General features: G+C 51.2%; 1 protein-coding gene across 4 annotated transcripts in view; it reads right to left on the minus strand.

Annotated features, from left to right (window-relative positions):
* Positions 1-17,640, minus strand: part of WDR59 (WD repeat domain 59) — a 142,737-nt gene that overhangs the window by 40,245 nt on the left and 84,852 nt on the right. For all 4 annotated transcript variants that reach the window (XM_068261683.1, XM_068261682.1, XM_068261681.1 and 1 more), the window contains one exon: positions 3,389-3,542. In XM_068261683.1, the coding sequence (XP_068117784.1) occupies positions 3,389-3,542 (154 nt within the window). The remainder of the gene's footprint in view (positions 1-3,388; positions 3,543-17,640) is intronic.

Raw genomic sequence — 17,640 nt, forward strand, 5'->3', positions numbered from 1 at the left:
CGGGGGTTAAAACTCACCTTCCTGCGTCGCGTCACCATGGCAACAGGGTGTCACATGACACGCTGTCGGAACGTGCCAGCGTATCACAAGTTGGCTGCCAGCATATTACACTCTGGCTGCCAGCGTGATACGCTGGCATGTTACGTGACGGCCTGTTGCCATGGAGATGCAACGCAGGAACCAGCGAGTAGGCGAGTTTGAACCCGCTAATTGCTCGCTCATGACTCTGGAGGGAGGAGGGGGGGGAAGAGGAGTCAGGAATGCAGCGCACAGAATGAGACCCAGGGCGCACAAAGTTTGCATAGGCCTGGTTTAATGTATACCTGAGATTAACAAAAAAAGGAAATGTTTTATACAAACCTGGGGCTTCCTCCAGCCCCATGCGCACGGATCGCTCTCACGTTGTTGTCCTCAGACGTTTGTACCGCCGGGACCCGTAACTTCCTCCAGTCGCGGCCAGTCTTTGCCAGTGAAGCGCGCTCTCTCAGCTGCCGCAGAGATACGTAGAGGTCGCACATCTCTTGCGCAGACCGGCCATGACTGAAGGAAGTTACAGGACCCGGTACCGGTGATACAGAAGACGGAGGATGGCAGCCTGGGAGCGATCCGTGCGTATGGGGCTGGAGGAAGCTCCAGGTATGGATAAAACTTATTTTTTTAGTCGGCGATTTCCTTTAAAGGATAGATATGGCAATTTTAAGAAAGATCAGATTAACTTGCCTGGGGTTTCCCCCAGCCCCTGGAAGCCTCTGTGTCTCTCATCGCAGCTCCTCTCTCAGGCAGTCTCCCGGGGTCCCCTCCTTCGCAGCCACTGACCCGCCGCTCACCGGCATTTGTGCCGGCGCAGAAGTACTGCTATGGCTGCTACGTAGGGGACCCCGGAAGACTGCCTGAGAGAGGAGCTGCGGTAAGAGACACATAGGCTTCCAGGGGCTGGGGGAAACCCCGGGTAAGTACAGCCATTTTTTAAAATTCCATATCTATCCTTTGGCTGTCCTGCTGATCCTCTGCCTCTAATACTTTAAAGGAGAACTGTAGTGAGAGGTATATGGAGGCTGCCATATTTATTTCCTTTTAAGCAATACCAGTTGCCTGGCTATTCAGCTAATCCTCTGCCTCTAATACTTTCAGCCATAGGCCCTGAACAAGCATGCAGCAGATCAGGTGTTTCTGACAAATTTAGACAGATATGACAAGATTAGCTGCATGCTTGTTTCTGGTGTGATTCAGACACTTCTTTAGGCAAATAGACCATCAGGGCTGCCAGGCAACTGGTATTGCTTAAAAGGAAATAAATATGGCAGCCTCCATATCCCTCTCACTACAGTTCTCCTTTAAGCCACAGACCCTGAACAAGCATATGCAGATCAGATGTCTATGACAAATCTGACAATATTAGCTGCATGCTTGATTCAGGTGTGTGATTTAGACCCTACGGACCAGAAAGATCAGCAGGACTGCCAAGTTTTTATTATTTATTCAATTTATATACAAAACAGGGAAGAAACAAAGACACAACTGGCATTGTTTGAAAGGAAATAAATATGGTAGCTTTCATATTTCTCTCACTTAAAAGTGTACGTTAAAGTGTACCTGAGATGGGCACACTAAAAGATTATATACTTACCCGGAGCTTCCTCCAGCCCCATGAGCACCGATGCGTCCCTCTCCCTCCTCCCGGGTGGCTCCGTTCGCGTGGTATCGGTCCTGGTAATCTGGCATTCCAGTTGGCTCTTCTGCATGGCCCCTCCGCGCATGTGCAGATGTGGATGAATGACGCGGCTGAGCCAGTTGACAGGACCAATACCACACGAACGGAGGTACGCGGGAGGCGAGGGACGCATCGGTGCTTATGGGGCTGGAGGAAGCCCCTGGTAAGTATAACATCTTTTAGTGTGCCCATCTCAGGTACACTTTAAAGGGACACTGTAGGGGGGTAGGGGGAAAATGAGTTGAAGTTACCCGGAGCTTGTAATGGTCCCCCCCCCCCCACTGACGTCCTGTGCCCGCACAACCACTCACCGATGCTCCGGGCCGGAGTTCACTCCGGGCCTCCAGTTCATTTCTGGAACTTCAGACTTTAAAGTCTGAAAACCACTGCGCCTGCATTGCCATGTCCTCAATCCCACTGATGTCACCAGGAGCGTACTGCGCAGGCACAGACCATACTGGGCCTGCGCAGTACGCTCCTGGTGACATCAACGGCAGCGAGGACACGGCAACGCAGGCGCAGTGGTTTTCAGACTTTAAAGCGGATCCGAGATGAAAAACTAAATATAACAAGTGACTTGTCTATATATCTTATCTAAAGTTTAGATAGTTTACACAGCAAATCTATCTTCAAACAGCTTCAACAGTATATTAATATTTTTTCCTGTGATACAATAGGAGCAAACATGTTTTCTGCTTGTCACTATTACACAATCACACACACAGGCAAGCTTATCTGTATCTAGGCATGCTAATCTGCATATTCTGTGAAAACTCCACTCTTATCTCCTCCATTACACAGGCAACTGATCTGTATCTGCACTGCAGCTCTCAGATTGTGAAAACTCTGCCTCTGAAATCTATAGCTAGTAACACCTTTTTCACCTGCCCAGACTGAAATCCCACAATCCCTTGCAAGCGCCAAGGCACTCTGGAGAAACTGTGGGTGTGGCTTATTTAGTTTATAGGAAATTAGGGTATTAAAACAAAACAAAACAAGTATTTGGCTTGAGGAATGCCCTATAAACTATATGTAAGGAACACAATTATGCAATGAGTAAAAGTTCATCTCGGATCCACTTTAAAGTCAGACATTCCGGAAGTGAACCGGAGGCGGGGCCGGAGCATCGGTAAGTGGCTGCACGGGCACAGGATGTCTGTGGGGGACCATTAGAAGCCCCGGGTAAGTTCAACTCATTTTCCCCCAACCCCCCTACTGTATTCCTTTTAAGGGAAGTTTCACAGTAGCTTCAATAAGCATCAGGAACAGATGCTATATATGGTAAATGATGCCACGCGTTCATATCTATGGCATGAGATTCTATGGCAGTGGAAGGCTTTAAACTGAACTGAGATTTATCTTAGCTTGTGTTACTTCCTGTAAGGCTGAATTAGTGAACTGGTTAAGAGCTCTACCTCTGACACAGGAGACCTGGGTTCAAATCTTGCCTCTTCCTGTTCAGTAAGCCAGCACCTATTCAGTAGGACACCTTAGGCAAGTCTCCCTAACACTGCTACTGCCCATAGAGCGCCCCCTAGTGGCTGCAGCTTTGGCGTTTTGAGTCCGCCAGGAGAAAAGTATGAAAAGTATCATTTGTTTGATGTCTTATGTGTGGCAGGGTCACACTAAAGGAACACAGTGAATATACAGACGCGACGGACTGTGGTGAAGACATACCCGCTCCTTGTAATAAAACGAGCTGATGGAGACTTGCTCTTTGTCGCTGCGCGTCGGGCTGCCGCCATACAGCAGCAGGTTCCCTGGAGCCTCAGTGCGGATCTTCATCGGTGCGATCACTCCGCTGTGATAGGCTGACAGGGCGGAGAGAGATCTGTACGAGAGGAGGACAGGGCTGAGTATTGTTTAAAGATGAACTGTAGTGAAAACAACATAGTTAATAAAATGTCTTATTTTTTACAATATTCTTTTATAGATTATTTAGTCAATGTTTGCCCATTGTAACATCTTTCCTCTCCCTGATTTACATTCTGACATTCTGAAATGTATTACTAGTGGTGGCATCTTTAGTTCTGCCAGGTGATCTGTACAGAATGTTCATTACTGAGGGTTCTATGCTGCTTGCTTGGCAGCTGGAAAAAGCTGTTATTTCCCACAATGCAACAAGGTTCAGAGACTGGCAGGACCAAGGTCATGACATCACACTGTGGGCAGGGTTTCACCACAATATCAGCCATGCCTACCCCCCTGACGATGTATTATTAGACATCAAATAAATGACAGCGCTCATAGACTGCAAATGAATTGTAGACCAACAGAGGCGTGCAGAGCCCCACAGGGCTAAATACATGCCTTGAATGCAAATCAGATGCAAATCATGTACTAGTCCTAATCTATAATTTGAATGCAAATTGAAGCACATGGATGCAGCTAGCCATAGGTATACTTACATGAGTTTTGTACAGCAGGAGACATTGGCAGCGCTTCCAAACAGAGGCTGCACCTGACTGACTAGACTACCTGCAATAGATGTGCAGAGCTCCACAATGTGGACTAAAAAACACAACTTGCATTCAAATCAGGTACAGCAGCTCTGTACAAAACTCATGTAAGTATACCTATGGCTAGCTGCATCCATGTGCTTTAATTTGCATTCAAATTATAGATTAGGACTAGTACATTATTTGCATCTGATTTGCATTAAAGGCATGTATTTAGCCCTGTGGGGCTCTGCATGCCTCTGTTTGTCTACAATTCAGTTGCAGCTTTTGAGCGTTGTCATTTGTTTGATGTCTGTTTGAAGAAATGTGTATACCATTTTATGATAAGCAGCACTAGGAAAAAATCATTTTTATCGTTAGATTAGAGCAGTGGTTCCCAACCTTTTCCGGGCCGGGGAACACTTACTGACCATATTTTTCTACGGGGAACGGCGGCGGCGCGGGTGTTTGCGTGACCTAGTGGACAGTGCCGTGCTATGGGGGGGGGGGGGGGGGGGCTGCATAGCTAGCATAGTTGCCCCAGTATAGGGAGTTTAGTTGCCCCAGTATGGTTAGTATAGTTACCCCAGTATAGTGCCCCAGTATAGCTAGTATAGTGCCCCAGTATAGCTAGTATAGTCCCAGTATGGATAGGTAGTGCCCCAGTATAGCCAGTAAAGTGCCCAGTATAGCTAGTATAGTACCCAGATAGCTAGTATAGTGCCCAGTATAGCTAGCATAGTGCCCAGTATAGCTAGCATAGTGCCCAGTATAGGTAGGTAGTGCCCCAGTATAGTGCCCAGTATAGCTAGTATAGTTGCCCCCAGTATAGCTAGTTTAGTTGCCCCCAGTGTAGGTAGTTTCGTTGCCCCCAGTATAGCTAGTTTCGTTGCCCCCAGTATAGCTAGTATAGCTGCCCCCAGTATAGCTAGTATAGCTGCCCCCAGTGTAGGTAGTTTCGTTGCCCCCAGTATAGCTAGTTTCGTTGCCCCCAGTATAGCTAGTTTAGTTGCCCCCAGTATAGCTAGTACAGTTCCCCCCAGTATAGATGCCCAGGAGGGGGGGAAGCAGCGCTAGAAGGAGGGGCAGTGGAGGCAGCGGTGGGGAGGGGGGAAATATCCCCCCCCTCCCTCACCTGGGACCCCTCCTTCTGCCTCTCTCCCCCTCCGTTTAGCGGTGGCAAGTGCGGCTCGGCGGCGGGGAGGCATACGGAGAATTACTCACCACTTCTGCGTTCCAAGCGCCGGCAACGTCATGTCGTCACACATCTCCGCCTTCAATACCGCCCACTGTGCTTCCGCTAATCAGGAAGCACAGTGGGCGGTATTGAAGGCGGAGATGTGTGACGACATGACGCTGCCGGCGCTTGGAACGCGGAAGTGGTGAGTAATTCTCCGTATGCCTCCCCGCCGCCGAGCCGCACTTGCCACCGCTAAACGGAGGGGGAGAGAGGCAGAAGGAGGGGTCCCAGGTGAGGGAGGGGGGGGGATATTTCCCCCCTCCCCACCGCTGCCTCCACTGCCCCTCCTTCTTGCGCTACTTCCCCCCTCCTGCACCCTAAAGTAGGTACAGGTCTGGCGAGAGGCCAGACCTGTACGGCACACCGGGCAACATGCCGCGGCACACTAGTGTGCCGCGGCACACTGGTTGGGAAACACTGGATTAGAGGTAGGTCTTCCCCGAGAGGACCCGTCACCGCCGTGGGGAAGTCTAGTAGGGAATAATTTGTTCACATATTATTTATACTGAAGCTAACGTCCTCCTTTGCTGTACCTGTTTTGAATGCAAGTTGTGTATTTTAGTCCACATTGTGGAGCTCTGCACATCTATTGCAGGTAGTCAATTCGGGTGCAGCCTCTGTTTGGAAGCGCTGCCAATGTCTCCTGCTGTACAAAACTGATGTATTATTAGAGAAAAGGTAAAGATTTCTCATGGGAAAGGGGGTATCAGCTACTGATTGGAATGAAGCTCAATCCTGAGTTAAAGTTTCTCTTTATGCAAAAATGTTCACTAAATATAAAACAAATATACTTCTCACACAGACCTAACATGTTTTACCAGGAATCACAGATATCGCACACAACAGTCAGACTGAAAATAAAGCTAGTCTTGCCGGCTTCCTCTATTCCAAAAAAGAATCAGGAAGTACAAATACAAGCACTTTCTGGTAAGACCTTTCTTTTTAAAGCGGTATTGTCACCATAAAAATCAAATTTAAAGGAAACCTTAACTGAACGGGGGATAAAGAGTTTCACTTACCTGGGGCTATTACCAGCCCCCTGCAGCAGTCCTGTGCCCTCGAAGCTGATCTGGAATCCTCCGGTCCCCCGCTATCACTTAGTTTCGTTTTTGACGGCTCACCAGTCGGCCGGCCGCCATGCGTATTATTGGACGCATTCCCTACTGCAATTAGCGCTGTTGCGGACCGCAGCGTACAAAAATACGCGTTGCCGCATATCTACGCGTGCGGAATGCGGCAACGTTACAGTGTGGGCAGCGGCAGGCAGATTCATACCTTCTTCCGTGCGATCCACCGCAGACTCCTCGCTCTAGCGGCTGACGTCACTTCCGGAAGTGACGTCAGCCGCTAGAGCGAGGAGTATGCGGTGGAACGCACGGAAGGTATGTATCTGCCCGCCGCTGCCCACACTAACTTAAGCTGGAGGGGAGCGCAGAGGGGAGAGGTGAGGGAGAGAGGGGGGGGGGAACTTTCCCTCTCCCTGCCGACTGTGGCCAAGGCTTTCCCCTCATGCTGCCACCCCTCCAGCCCCCACAAAACGCCCCCGAGCGGGCACCAGGGAGGGGGGGGGGGGCCCGCTCTGAAATTCTGCAGGGGACCCGGTGGGGCCTAGTTACGCCCCTGCTGGAAGCCCTGCTGATCTATTTGGCTACAGTAGTGTCTGAATAATACCAGAAACAAGCATGCAGCTAATCTTGTCATCTCTGACAATAATGTCAAAAACACCAGATCTGCTGCATGCTTGTTCAGGGGCTGTGGCTAAAAGTATTAGAGGCAGAGGATCAGTAGGAACGCCGGGCAACTGGTATTGCTAAAGAGGAAATAAATATAGCAGCCTCCACATACCTCTCATTTCAGTTGTCCATAAACAACCTTGGCGGCAACCCGAGCTACAGTCAAGGCGGAAAACCGCAGCTCAAAGCGGTAATCCCGATGTACACTCGGGGTAGCCGCCGGAGGTTCTATGCAGAGCAATGTGCACAGCGGGTGTTTCAATTCACCTCCCGGGGGATCCCAACGTCAGACGCCATTCTTCTTACTCTCCTCCGAGGCTCTGCTTTCCTCTGGTAAGATCGCCGTCTGTCGTCATGACGACAGCCAGCAATCTCACTATAGGGTTACAGCGCCACCCGGAGGGCGGAGGGAAAACTGCAGCTCTGGAGCCCAGGAAGGTGAGTAAGTGCTGGGCTGCTGCAGACTCTCTTGTCCTATGATTTTTTTCATACTTTTAGGACTCATTCACACTTCGTTTTCAGCACATCATGTTACAGATACATGTTGCTGAAAAGAAGCAGACAGAAGCGCACTGGTGTCAATGAGCCCTCAGGGTCTAAAAGCACATGAAAAAACTGTACCGGTTTTAGACCCTAAAATCAGAAGGAATCATACTGTCAAGGAGGTTAAAGGAATCCATTCTTACATAGACTCCCTGGTGACATAATAACCCGGCCTCAGCATCAGTACTGAGGTCAGGAAGCTGTGATGTAGCGCTGGAGAGAACAATCAGATATTGCCTTCAATTCATCAAAGGGTGTTCGATAACAAAATCCCAGTCCTTAAAATACCGCATTCGGTATTTTACACTTCACTGTGCTAATTCATCAATATTTTCACACATGTGGTAGATGTTCGGTAAGTTACCGAAGAGGTCCGTGCAGTGAGGGCATTACAATAGGAAAGAGGCAGCACCGACATCCCTATACATGTGCCTTTTTATATTTGTTGTGCTGCCTCTGCTCTTGCTGAATCTGTCTCATGAGTCTTAAGTTTCTATTTACTTGCCACAGCTTAGATGAACTGCTGAGAAACATTACACATTCCCTGCTTAGGTCATTTTGCCACGAGCTCCCACTTGCATCCCTGCATATTTAAACAGGCACTCAAGGGGTTACACTACCGAAGGGTGCCTAGAAAAGAAGGGTGCCTGGAAAATAACTTGAATTCTTTTCTCTCCCCTGGCTGCCTGGGGGAGGGGGGGGGGGGGGCTGTTCCACCCGAGAAGCCTGGCCAACCTATCAGCAGCACTTGCAGGGGACAGGGGAGGTTTCTATGGTCCTGTCACACACGGAGAAGGCATTCCAAGCTCCTTATCGACAGGGGAGAGCTGGAGATAAACACCGCACATGTTATCGAATGCTGTGAGCTTGATGAATTAACATTTGCTGACATTTTACTGACATGTGTTGAGGTAATCACTTAACAAGTCGGTAATTTATCTCTCTGCACAGGAATGTCTGCTTCTCATGCGGTAACTGCTTTGATGAATTAACATTTTACTAAGTGCTCCGTAAAGTCAGCTGTTTTCAGCATTACCGAATGCGGTAATGCTTGATGAATTGAAGCCATAGTGACTTGCTGGGGGACAGTAGAGATCTATTTGTGACAGCAGTCACTGCTGCAAAGGTGGGAAGGCCATTCAATTATAGCACAAACATTCTTCAAAAAAAAAAAAAAAGTTACCTCCTCTGTCCAGAGGCTTCCCCTGTCTCCCTACTACTCTTGCGCTGGGAATCTCTAAACCAGGCATGTCCAAAGTCCGGCCCAGGGGCAAAATGTGGCCCACTGAGCCTTTTCTAGTGGCCCTCAAAGCGCTCTAAAGTTAATTCCATGGGGCCCGCGGGCCGTAGCTGTGATGTGGCATGCAGGGACCACCTTGTATCGCCGCTCTGTCTCCCCCTTTACTTGCCTTTAGGTTATCAGCCACCACTGTAGCAGTAGAAACCACTGATTAGCAGCTGTCGCTGTGCCAGCAGCAGTAACAGCCACTGATTAGCAGCCGCCACTGTGCCAGCAGCAGTAACAGCCACTGATTAGCAGCCGCCACTGTGCCAGCAGCAGTAACAGCCACTGATTAGCAGCCGCCACTGTGCCAGCATCAGTAACAGCCACTGATTAGAAGCCACTACTGTGCCAGCAGCAGTAACAGCCACTGATTAGCAGCCACCACTGTGCCAGCAGTAGTAACAGCCACTGATTAGCAGCTGCCGCTGTGCCAGCAGCAGTAACAGACACGGATTAGCAGCTGATGCTGTGCCAGCAGCAGTAACAGCCACTGATTAGCAGCTGCCACTGTGCCAGCAGCAGTAACAGCCACTGATAAGCAGCTGCCACTATGCCAGCAGCAGTAACAGACACTGATTAGCAGCCACCACTGTGCCAGCAGCAGTAACAGCCACTGACTAGTAGCTGCCTCTGAGCCAGCAGCAGTAACAGCCACTGATTAGCAGCTGCCACTGTGCCAGCAGCAGTAACAGCCACTGATTAGCAGCTGCCACTGTGCCAGCAGCAGTAACAGCCACGGAGTATCAGCTGCCACTATGCCAGCAGCAGTAACAGCCACTGATTAGCAGCTGCCACTGTGCCAGCAGCAGTAACAGCCACTGATTAGCAGCTGCCACTGTGCCAGCAGCAGTAACAGCCACTGATTAGCAGCTGCCACTGTGCCAACAGCAGTAACAGCCACTGATTAGCAGCCACTACTGTGCCAGCAGCAGTAACAGCCACTGATTAGCAGCCGCCACTGTGCCAGCAGCAGTAACAGCCACTGATTAGCAGCCGCCACTGTGCCAGCAGCAGTAACAGCCACTGATTAGCAGCCGCCACTGTGCCAGCAGCAGTAACAGCCACTGATTAGCAGCCACTACTGTGCCAGCAGCAGAAGCCACTGATTAGCAGCTGCCGCTGTGCCAGCAGCAGTAACAGACACGGATTAGCAGCTGATGCTGTGCCAGCAGCAGTAACAGACACTGATTAGCAGCCACCACTGTGCCAGCAGCAGTAACAGACACTGATTAGCAGCCGCCTCTGAGCCAGCAGAAGTAAGTAACAGCCACTGATCAGCCACCACTGTGCCAGCAGCAGTAACAGCCACTGACTAGTAGCTGCCTCTGAGCCAGCAGAAGTAACAGCCACTGATCAGCAGCCACCACTGTGCCAGAAGCAGTAGAAGCCACTGATTAGCAGCTGCCGCTGTGCCAGCAGCAGTAACAGCCACTGATTAGCAGCCACCACTATGCCAGCAGCAGTAACAGCCTCTGATTAGCAGCCGCCACTATGCCAGCAGCAGTAACAGCCACTGATTAGCAGCCGCCACTGTGCCAGCAGCAACAGCTACTGATTAGCAGCCGCCACAGTGCCAGCAGCAGTTACAGCCACTGATTAGCAGCCGCCACTGTGCCAGCAGCAGTAACAGCCACTGATTAGCAGCCGCCACTGTGCCAGCAGCAGTAACAGCCACTGAGTAGCAGCTGCCACTGTGCCAGCAGCAGTAACAGCCACTGATTAGCAGCAGCCACTGTGCCAGCAGCAGTAACAGCCACTGAGTAGCAGCTGCCACTGTGCCAGCAGCAGTAACAGCCACTGATTAGCAGCAGCCACTATGCCAGCAGCAGTAACAGCCACTGATTAGCAGCCGCCACTGTGCCAGCAGCAGTAACAGCCACTGATTAGCAGCCGCCACTGTGCCAGCAGCAGTAACAGCTACTGATTAGCAGCCGCCACAGTGCCAGCAGCAGTTACAGCCACTGATTAGCAGCCGCCACTGTGCCAGCAGCAGTAACAACCACTGATTAGCAGCCGCCACTGTGCCAGCACCAGTAACAGCCTCTGATTAGCAGCCACCACTGTGCCAGCAGCAGTAACAGCCTCTGATTAGCAGCCACCACTGTGCCAGCAGCAGTAACAGCCACTGATTAGCAGCCGCCACTGTGCCAGCAGCAGTTACAGCCACTGATTAGCAGCAGCCACTGTGCCAGCAGCAGTAACAGCCACTGATTAGCAGCCACCACTACGCCAACAGTAGTAACAGCCACTGATTAGCAGCCACCACTGTGCCAGCAGCAGTAACAGCCACTGATTAGCAGCCGCCACTGTGCCAGCAGCAGTAACAACCACTGATTAGCAGCCGCCACTGTGCCAGCAGCAGTAACAGCCACTGATTAGCAGCCGCCACTGTGCCAGCAGCAGTAACAGCCTCTGATTAGCAGCCGCCACTGTGCCAGCAGCAGTAGAAGCCACCGATTAGCAGCTGCCACTGTGACAGCGGCAGTAACAGTAACTGATTAGCAGCCACCACTATGCCAACAGTAGTAAACACCCCTGATTTACAGCCGCCACTATGCCAGCAGCAGTAACAGCCACTGATTAGCAGCTGCCGCTATGCCAGCAGCAGTGACTACCCCTGATTAGCAGGTACCACTGTGCCAACAGCAGTAACAGCCACTGATTAGCAGCTGCCACTGTGCCAGCAGCAGTAACAGCCACTGATAAGCAGCTGCCACTATGCCAGCAGCAGTAACAGACACTGATTAGCAGCCACCACTGTGCCAGCAGCAGTAACAGCCACTGACTAGTAGCTGCCTCTGAGCCAGCAGCAGTAACAGCCACTGATTAGCAGCTGCCACTGTGCCAGCAGCAGTAACAGCCACTGATTAGCAGCTGCCACTGTGCCAGCAGCAGTAACAGCCACGGAGTATCAGCTGCCACTGTGCCAGCAGCAGTAACAGCCACTGATTAGCAGCTGCCACTGTGCCAGCAGCAGTAACAGCCACTGATTAGCAGCTGCCACTGTGCCAGCAGCAGTAACAGCCACTGATTAGCAGCTGCCACTGTGCCAACAGCAGTAACAGCCACTGATTAGCAGCCACTACTGTGCCAGCAGCAGTAACAGCCACTGATTAGCAGCCGCCACTGTGCCAGCAGCAGTAACAGCCACTGATTAGCAGCCGCCACTGTGCCAGCAGCAGTAACAGCCACTGATTAGCAGCCGCCACTGTGCCAGCAGCAGTAACAGCCACTGATTAGCAGCCACTACTGTGCCAGCAGCAGAAGCCACTGATTGGCAGCTGCCGCTGTGCCAGCAACAGTAACAGACACGGATTAGCAGCTGATGCTGTGCCAGCAGCAGTAACAGACACTGATTAGCAGCCACCACTGTGCCAGCAGCAGTAACAGACACTGATTAGCAGCCGCCTCTGAGCCAGCAGAAGTAAGTAACAGCCACTGATCAGCCACCACTGTGCCAGCAGCAGTAACAGCCACTGATCAGCAGCCACCACTGTGCCAGAAGCAGTAGAAGCCACTGATTAGCAGCTGCCGCTGTGCCAGCAGTAGTAACAGCCACTGATTAGCAGCCACCACTATGCCAGCAGCAGTAACAGCCTCTGATTAGCAGCCGCCACTATGCCAGCAGCAGTAACAGCCACTGATTAGCAGCCGCCACTGTGCCAGCAGCAGTAACAGCTACTGATTAGCAGCCGCCACAGTGCCAGCAGCAGTTACAGCCACTGATTAGCAGCCGCCACTGTGCCAGCAGCAGTAACAGCCACTGATTAGCAGCCGCCACTGTGCCAGCAGCAGTAACAGCCACTGAGTAGCAGCTGCCACTGTGCCAGCAGCAGTAACAGCCACTGATTAGCAGCAGCCACTGTGCCAGCAGCAGTAACAGCCACTGAGTAGCAGCAGCCACTGTGCCAGCAGCAGTAACAGCCACTGAGTAGCAGCTGCCACTGTGCCAGCAGCAGTAACAGCCACTGATTAGCAGCAGCCACTATGCCAGCAGCAGTAACAGCCACTGATTAGCAGCCGCCACTGTGCCAGCAGCAGTAACAGCCACTGATTAGCAGCCGCCACTGTGCCAGCAGCAGTAACAGCTACTGATTAGCAGCCGCCACAGTGCCAGCAGCAGTTACAGCCACTGATTAGCAGCCGCCACTGTGCCAGCAGCAGTAACAACCACTGATTAGCAGCCGCCACTGTGCCAGCAGCAGTAACAGCCTCTGATTAGCAGCCACCACTGTGCCAGCAGCAGTAACAGCCACTGATTAGCAGCCGCCACTGTGCCAGCAGCAGTTACAGCCACTGATTAGCAGCCGCCACTGTGCCAGCAGCAGTAACAGCCACTGATTAGCAGCAGCCACTGTGCCAGCAGCAGTAACAGCCACTGATTAGCAGCCACCACTACGCCAACAGTAGTAACAGCCACTGATTAGCAGCCACCACTGTGCCAGCAGCAGTAACAGCCACTGATTAGCAGCCGCCACTGTGCCAGCAGCAGTAACAACCACTGATTAGCAGCCGCCACTGTGCCAGCAGCAGTAACAGCCACTGATTAGCAGCCGCCACTGTGCCAGCAGCAGTAACAGCCTCTGATTAGCAGCCGCCACTGTGCCAGCAGCAGTAGAAGCCACCGATTAGCAGCTGCCACTGTGACAGCGGCAGTAACAGTAACTGATTAGCAGCCACCACTATGCCAACAGTAGTAAACACCCCTGATTTACAGCCGCCACTATGCCAGCAGCAGTAACAGCCACTGATTAGCAGCTGCCGCTATGCCAGCAGCAGTGACTACCCCTGATTAGCAGGTACCACTGTGCCAACAGCAGTAACAGCCACTGATTAGCAACCATCACTGTGCTAACTGCACATGGTATATCAGCTATTTCCAGTGGCAATGCTTTGACAAAATGTCACAGGCATAGTGTACCTAATGGCAATCAGCAAAAATTGACGGAAGTGACATAACAGCTGCATCTCCAACACAAGGACAAGCCTACGTTACCGTGGGCAGTGACGTGCGGCGGACTGGAAGTCATGCAACTCTATGGCGATGCAGGGGATCTTAAAAAAAGATGGCAGTGGCATTGCAGCGCGCAAACTTATTTTTACTATACGCTTCAGCGCACTTCCGTAATATCGAACCATGAAGTGAGCGCAATCGAGCGTCACTTCACGTTTGGATGTCGGCCAGAAGGGGATTACTGGGTATTAACGCAGTAATCGCTGAAGGCCTGTTTTTGGCGCACCAACGCCAATGTGCAGTCGGCCTCAAGAACGGCGATATGGCCCTTGGACTAAAAAGTTTGGACACTCCATTAAAGTCGGAGATTGCTCGCAGCCGTGCTTCCTTCTGTGTAGGAGTATGGCTGCACTGTGTAGGCACAGTCACAGTACCGCCTGCACAGTAACATGGGGACACTGGAGCACTGCATTTTCCTCCAATTGCGCCGCGACTGCCAACAACCTCCCTATTCACACTGCAATGTTTCGAGTCGCAAAAGCACTGCATGCACCACTTTGGGTAGCGCAAAAAATAATGGCAAGAACACAGTTGCAATTTTTGGTGTGAAACAGCCTTTACACTACAGGGTGATGTGAAAGAGCTGGGAAACAAGTCAACTAAATCTGGAAAAAAGCAGGAATTGGCACGCTATACAAATGTGCCCCCAATAGTTGCACACGTAAGTGAGAGAGTGGCAAGTAAGCGGATAGGGGGGGGGGGGGGATGCTAGTTTAGCCCGGAGTGCAGCTGACTGGTTTCTGTGCTCAGGCAATTATGAAAACAATGCATGTTGTGAATACTATGCAAATTCTGGCTGAGCAAGATTTGAAGAAGTCAAACAGGATGAATCTTGCCGGAGGGCGCATTTCACGGTTGCACAACACACAACAACACAAGGACGTGATTGATCTGAAACTCGGAGGAGGTGGTGGTGACTGAAAAGCCAGATTCAGAACGAGATCTGAAGCCACAACCAGCCGGTCCTCGCAGGAGCTCAGCCACACAAGAATGTCACACCGGAGATGACCTCATCACAAGAGTGTGACCACACTGACAACAGTGACCGCACCACACACACCTATCACTGTTATGCCTTATTTAACAAGCCAACGCTGTAATCAGAGTGCCAGCAAAATCCCATCATGCACAAATGGCACCCGGCCGGGAGACTTCCTGCATGGAGTTTGTATGTTATTATTATCTATTTATATAGTGCCATTATATTCCGCAGCGCTTTACAAAGCACAGTAAGACAACACGGGGAAAATAGGAACAACCAAAAAATGTACAGCACAGTCTCAAGCAGCACAAATATTGCAACAAAAACAGTAAACAGTAGGAGGATGACCCTGCCCTTGCGAGCTTACAATGTAAAGTATGATCACCGTTTACATTTTTAGTTTGTGTGTGCCTCAGAAATGAAACTTAGGATGTTTGGGATACATTTAGCGTTTTTCTAAACAGGAACAGAAACTCTAGTCTGATCATACGATGAAGGAGCAACAACAGTGCTCAGATTGCACTTTGCTTTACAAAGTTTCATTACAAATTAATACTCCACTGACCCCTGCTGGTCACCAGCTATATTGCTACAACATGTGTATTTCATAAAGGATACCAAATAGGACACCTGAAAACCGAGAGGGATATGGAGGCTGCCATATTTATTTCCTTTTAAACAATACCAGTTGCCTGGCAGTCCTGCAGAGCTTTCATGCATCAGTAGTATCCGGAGGCCGGGGGAAGCCCCTGATAAGTTCAGAAATTCATTTTCAGGTTCCCTGGAGGTTCATGTTAGTAAACTTTGAGGGCTCGTTTCCACTATAGCGAATCTGCATGCGGGCACCGCATGCGGATTCGCATAGGCAATACAAGTGGATGGGATTGTTTCCACTTGTGCGTCGTGCGGGTGCGTTTTGGCATGCGGGGGAAATCTGCACGGCAGAGCCGTCAGATTTCATGTGCGGCTGGAATGCGGGCGAATCGCCCGCCATGCTTTTAATAGGGAAATCGCATGCGGCTTTGTCATGCGGTTTTCCCCGCGATTTTGCATGTAATGTTATGGAAATTTACACAGGCAGTGACATGGTTAAATTTGCCTGCTTCTTAGCCATGTGAAATCGCATGCGAAATCAGCATGCGGAAACACATCCGCATGTGATTTCGTCCGCGGTGGAATCCAGGCGATTCCGCACCGCAACAGTGGAAACGAGCCCTGAGGCAAAGCACTTACTGCTGCTTATTGCCTTCAGAGTCTCTCCTGTTCCCCATTCTGTTCACTTTTAATGTTTAATTGCCAGACCAGTCAAAACCTCTCATTGGGAAGCGCCGCCAGCTGCGCGTCAGCAGATACGCACAGGGCATGAAGAAAAGATGTGCAGGAGGATTCCTTTCACTGGGCATGTGCGGTACGGAAGTCGCACATGCCCAGTTCCATAGCACTTGTTCATGGCCCAGTGAAGTCCCTGGATGTCGTCAATACAAAAAAACCTGGCAGGAAAGTGAAGGGGAGGGACAGTGAATGCAACAAGCAGCAGTAGGTACTGTGCCCACAATTAATTTAATTGTAATAATTTTATTTCACTTCAGGTTTGCCATAAAGCACACCAAGAATGGACACATAAGGGGTGTATTACTAACGCCCCACGCTTATAGCGCCAATTGCAGACCTCCCCAGTGCTGGCACATTTTAAAGAGCCTCATTAAAATCCAGCGGCTATTCCCCTCCCAAGGGAAGTACCCTCCAGGTTCACTTTCTTCCTTACAGATTCTCTTTAAAACTTTTCACACAGCCATTGCCCAGGAGCAGGGCCAGCGCTACCGTAGAGGCAAAGGGGGCAATGTCCCAGGGCCTCAGAGCCTGTAGGGCACCCAAGGTGCCCCCCCCCCATTTTAACTGCTGCTCCCTGGGGCCTCTGCAGAGCCTTTGGCAGCGTAGCGTCTCTCTCCTGTGCTGGCGGGTAATAGAGACGCTACACTGCCAAAGACTGTGCAGTGGCCCCAGGGAGCACAATTAAAGAGAGTCTGAAGCGAGAATAAATCTCGCTTCAGACCTCATAGATAGCAGGGGCATGTGTGCCCCTGCTAAAACGCCGCTATCCTGCGGCTTAACGGGGTCCCTGATCCCCCAAATTCCCTCGGTACAGCGGGGGAGCGCTTCCGCATTGGGGCAGGGCTAACCGCCGCAGCCCTGCCCCACGCGCGTCTGTCAGCGCGTATCTCCGCCTCTCCCCCGCCCCTCTCAGTCTTCCTTCACTGAGAGGGGCGGGGGAGATGCGGCGAAGCGCCGCTGATAGACGCGACTGGAGGCAGGGCTAACGGCTGCAGCCCTGCCTCCACTCACGACCAAGTCTACGACCAAGCATTGCCTGGGTGGGTTTGAGGGTGAAGGGACCCCCGTTTAGCCGCGGGATAGCGGCGTTTTAGCAGGGGCACAGATGCCCCTGCTAACTATAAGCTCTGAAGCGAGAATTATTCTCGCTTCAGAGTCTCTTTAAGTTAGGAGGTGATTGGGAGGGACGGCAGCTGGGTCTGGGACCCAGGATGTAAAATTGGCTGCAACAAAGGGCTCCTAATGCTGCCAGGGCCAGATTTACCATAAGGCATTGTAGGCACATGCCTACAGGCGCCTGATTATGGAAAGGTGTCTGACTCCCCTCCCCAAGTGCCTTCCTCCTTCCCTATGCAGAGTTCC

Source organism: Hyperolius riggenbachi, chromosome 11, assembly GCF_040937935.1.
Source record: "Hyperolius riggenbachi isolate aHypRig1 chromosome 11, aHypRig1.pri, whole genome shotgun sequence".
Classification (NCBI taxonomy): Eukaryota; Metazoa; Chordata; class Amphibia; order Anura; family Hyperoliidae; genus Hyperolius; species Hyperolius riggenbachi.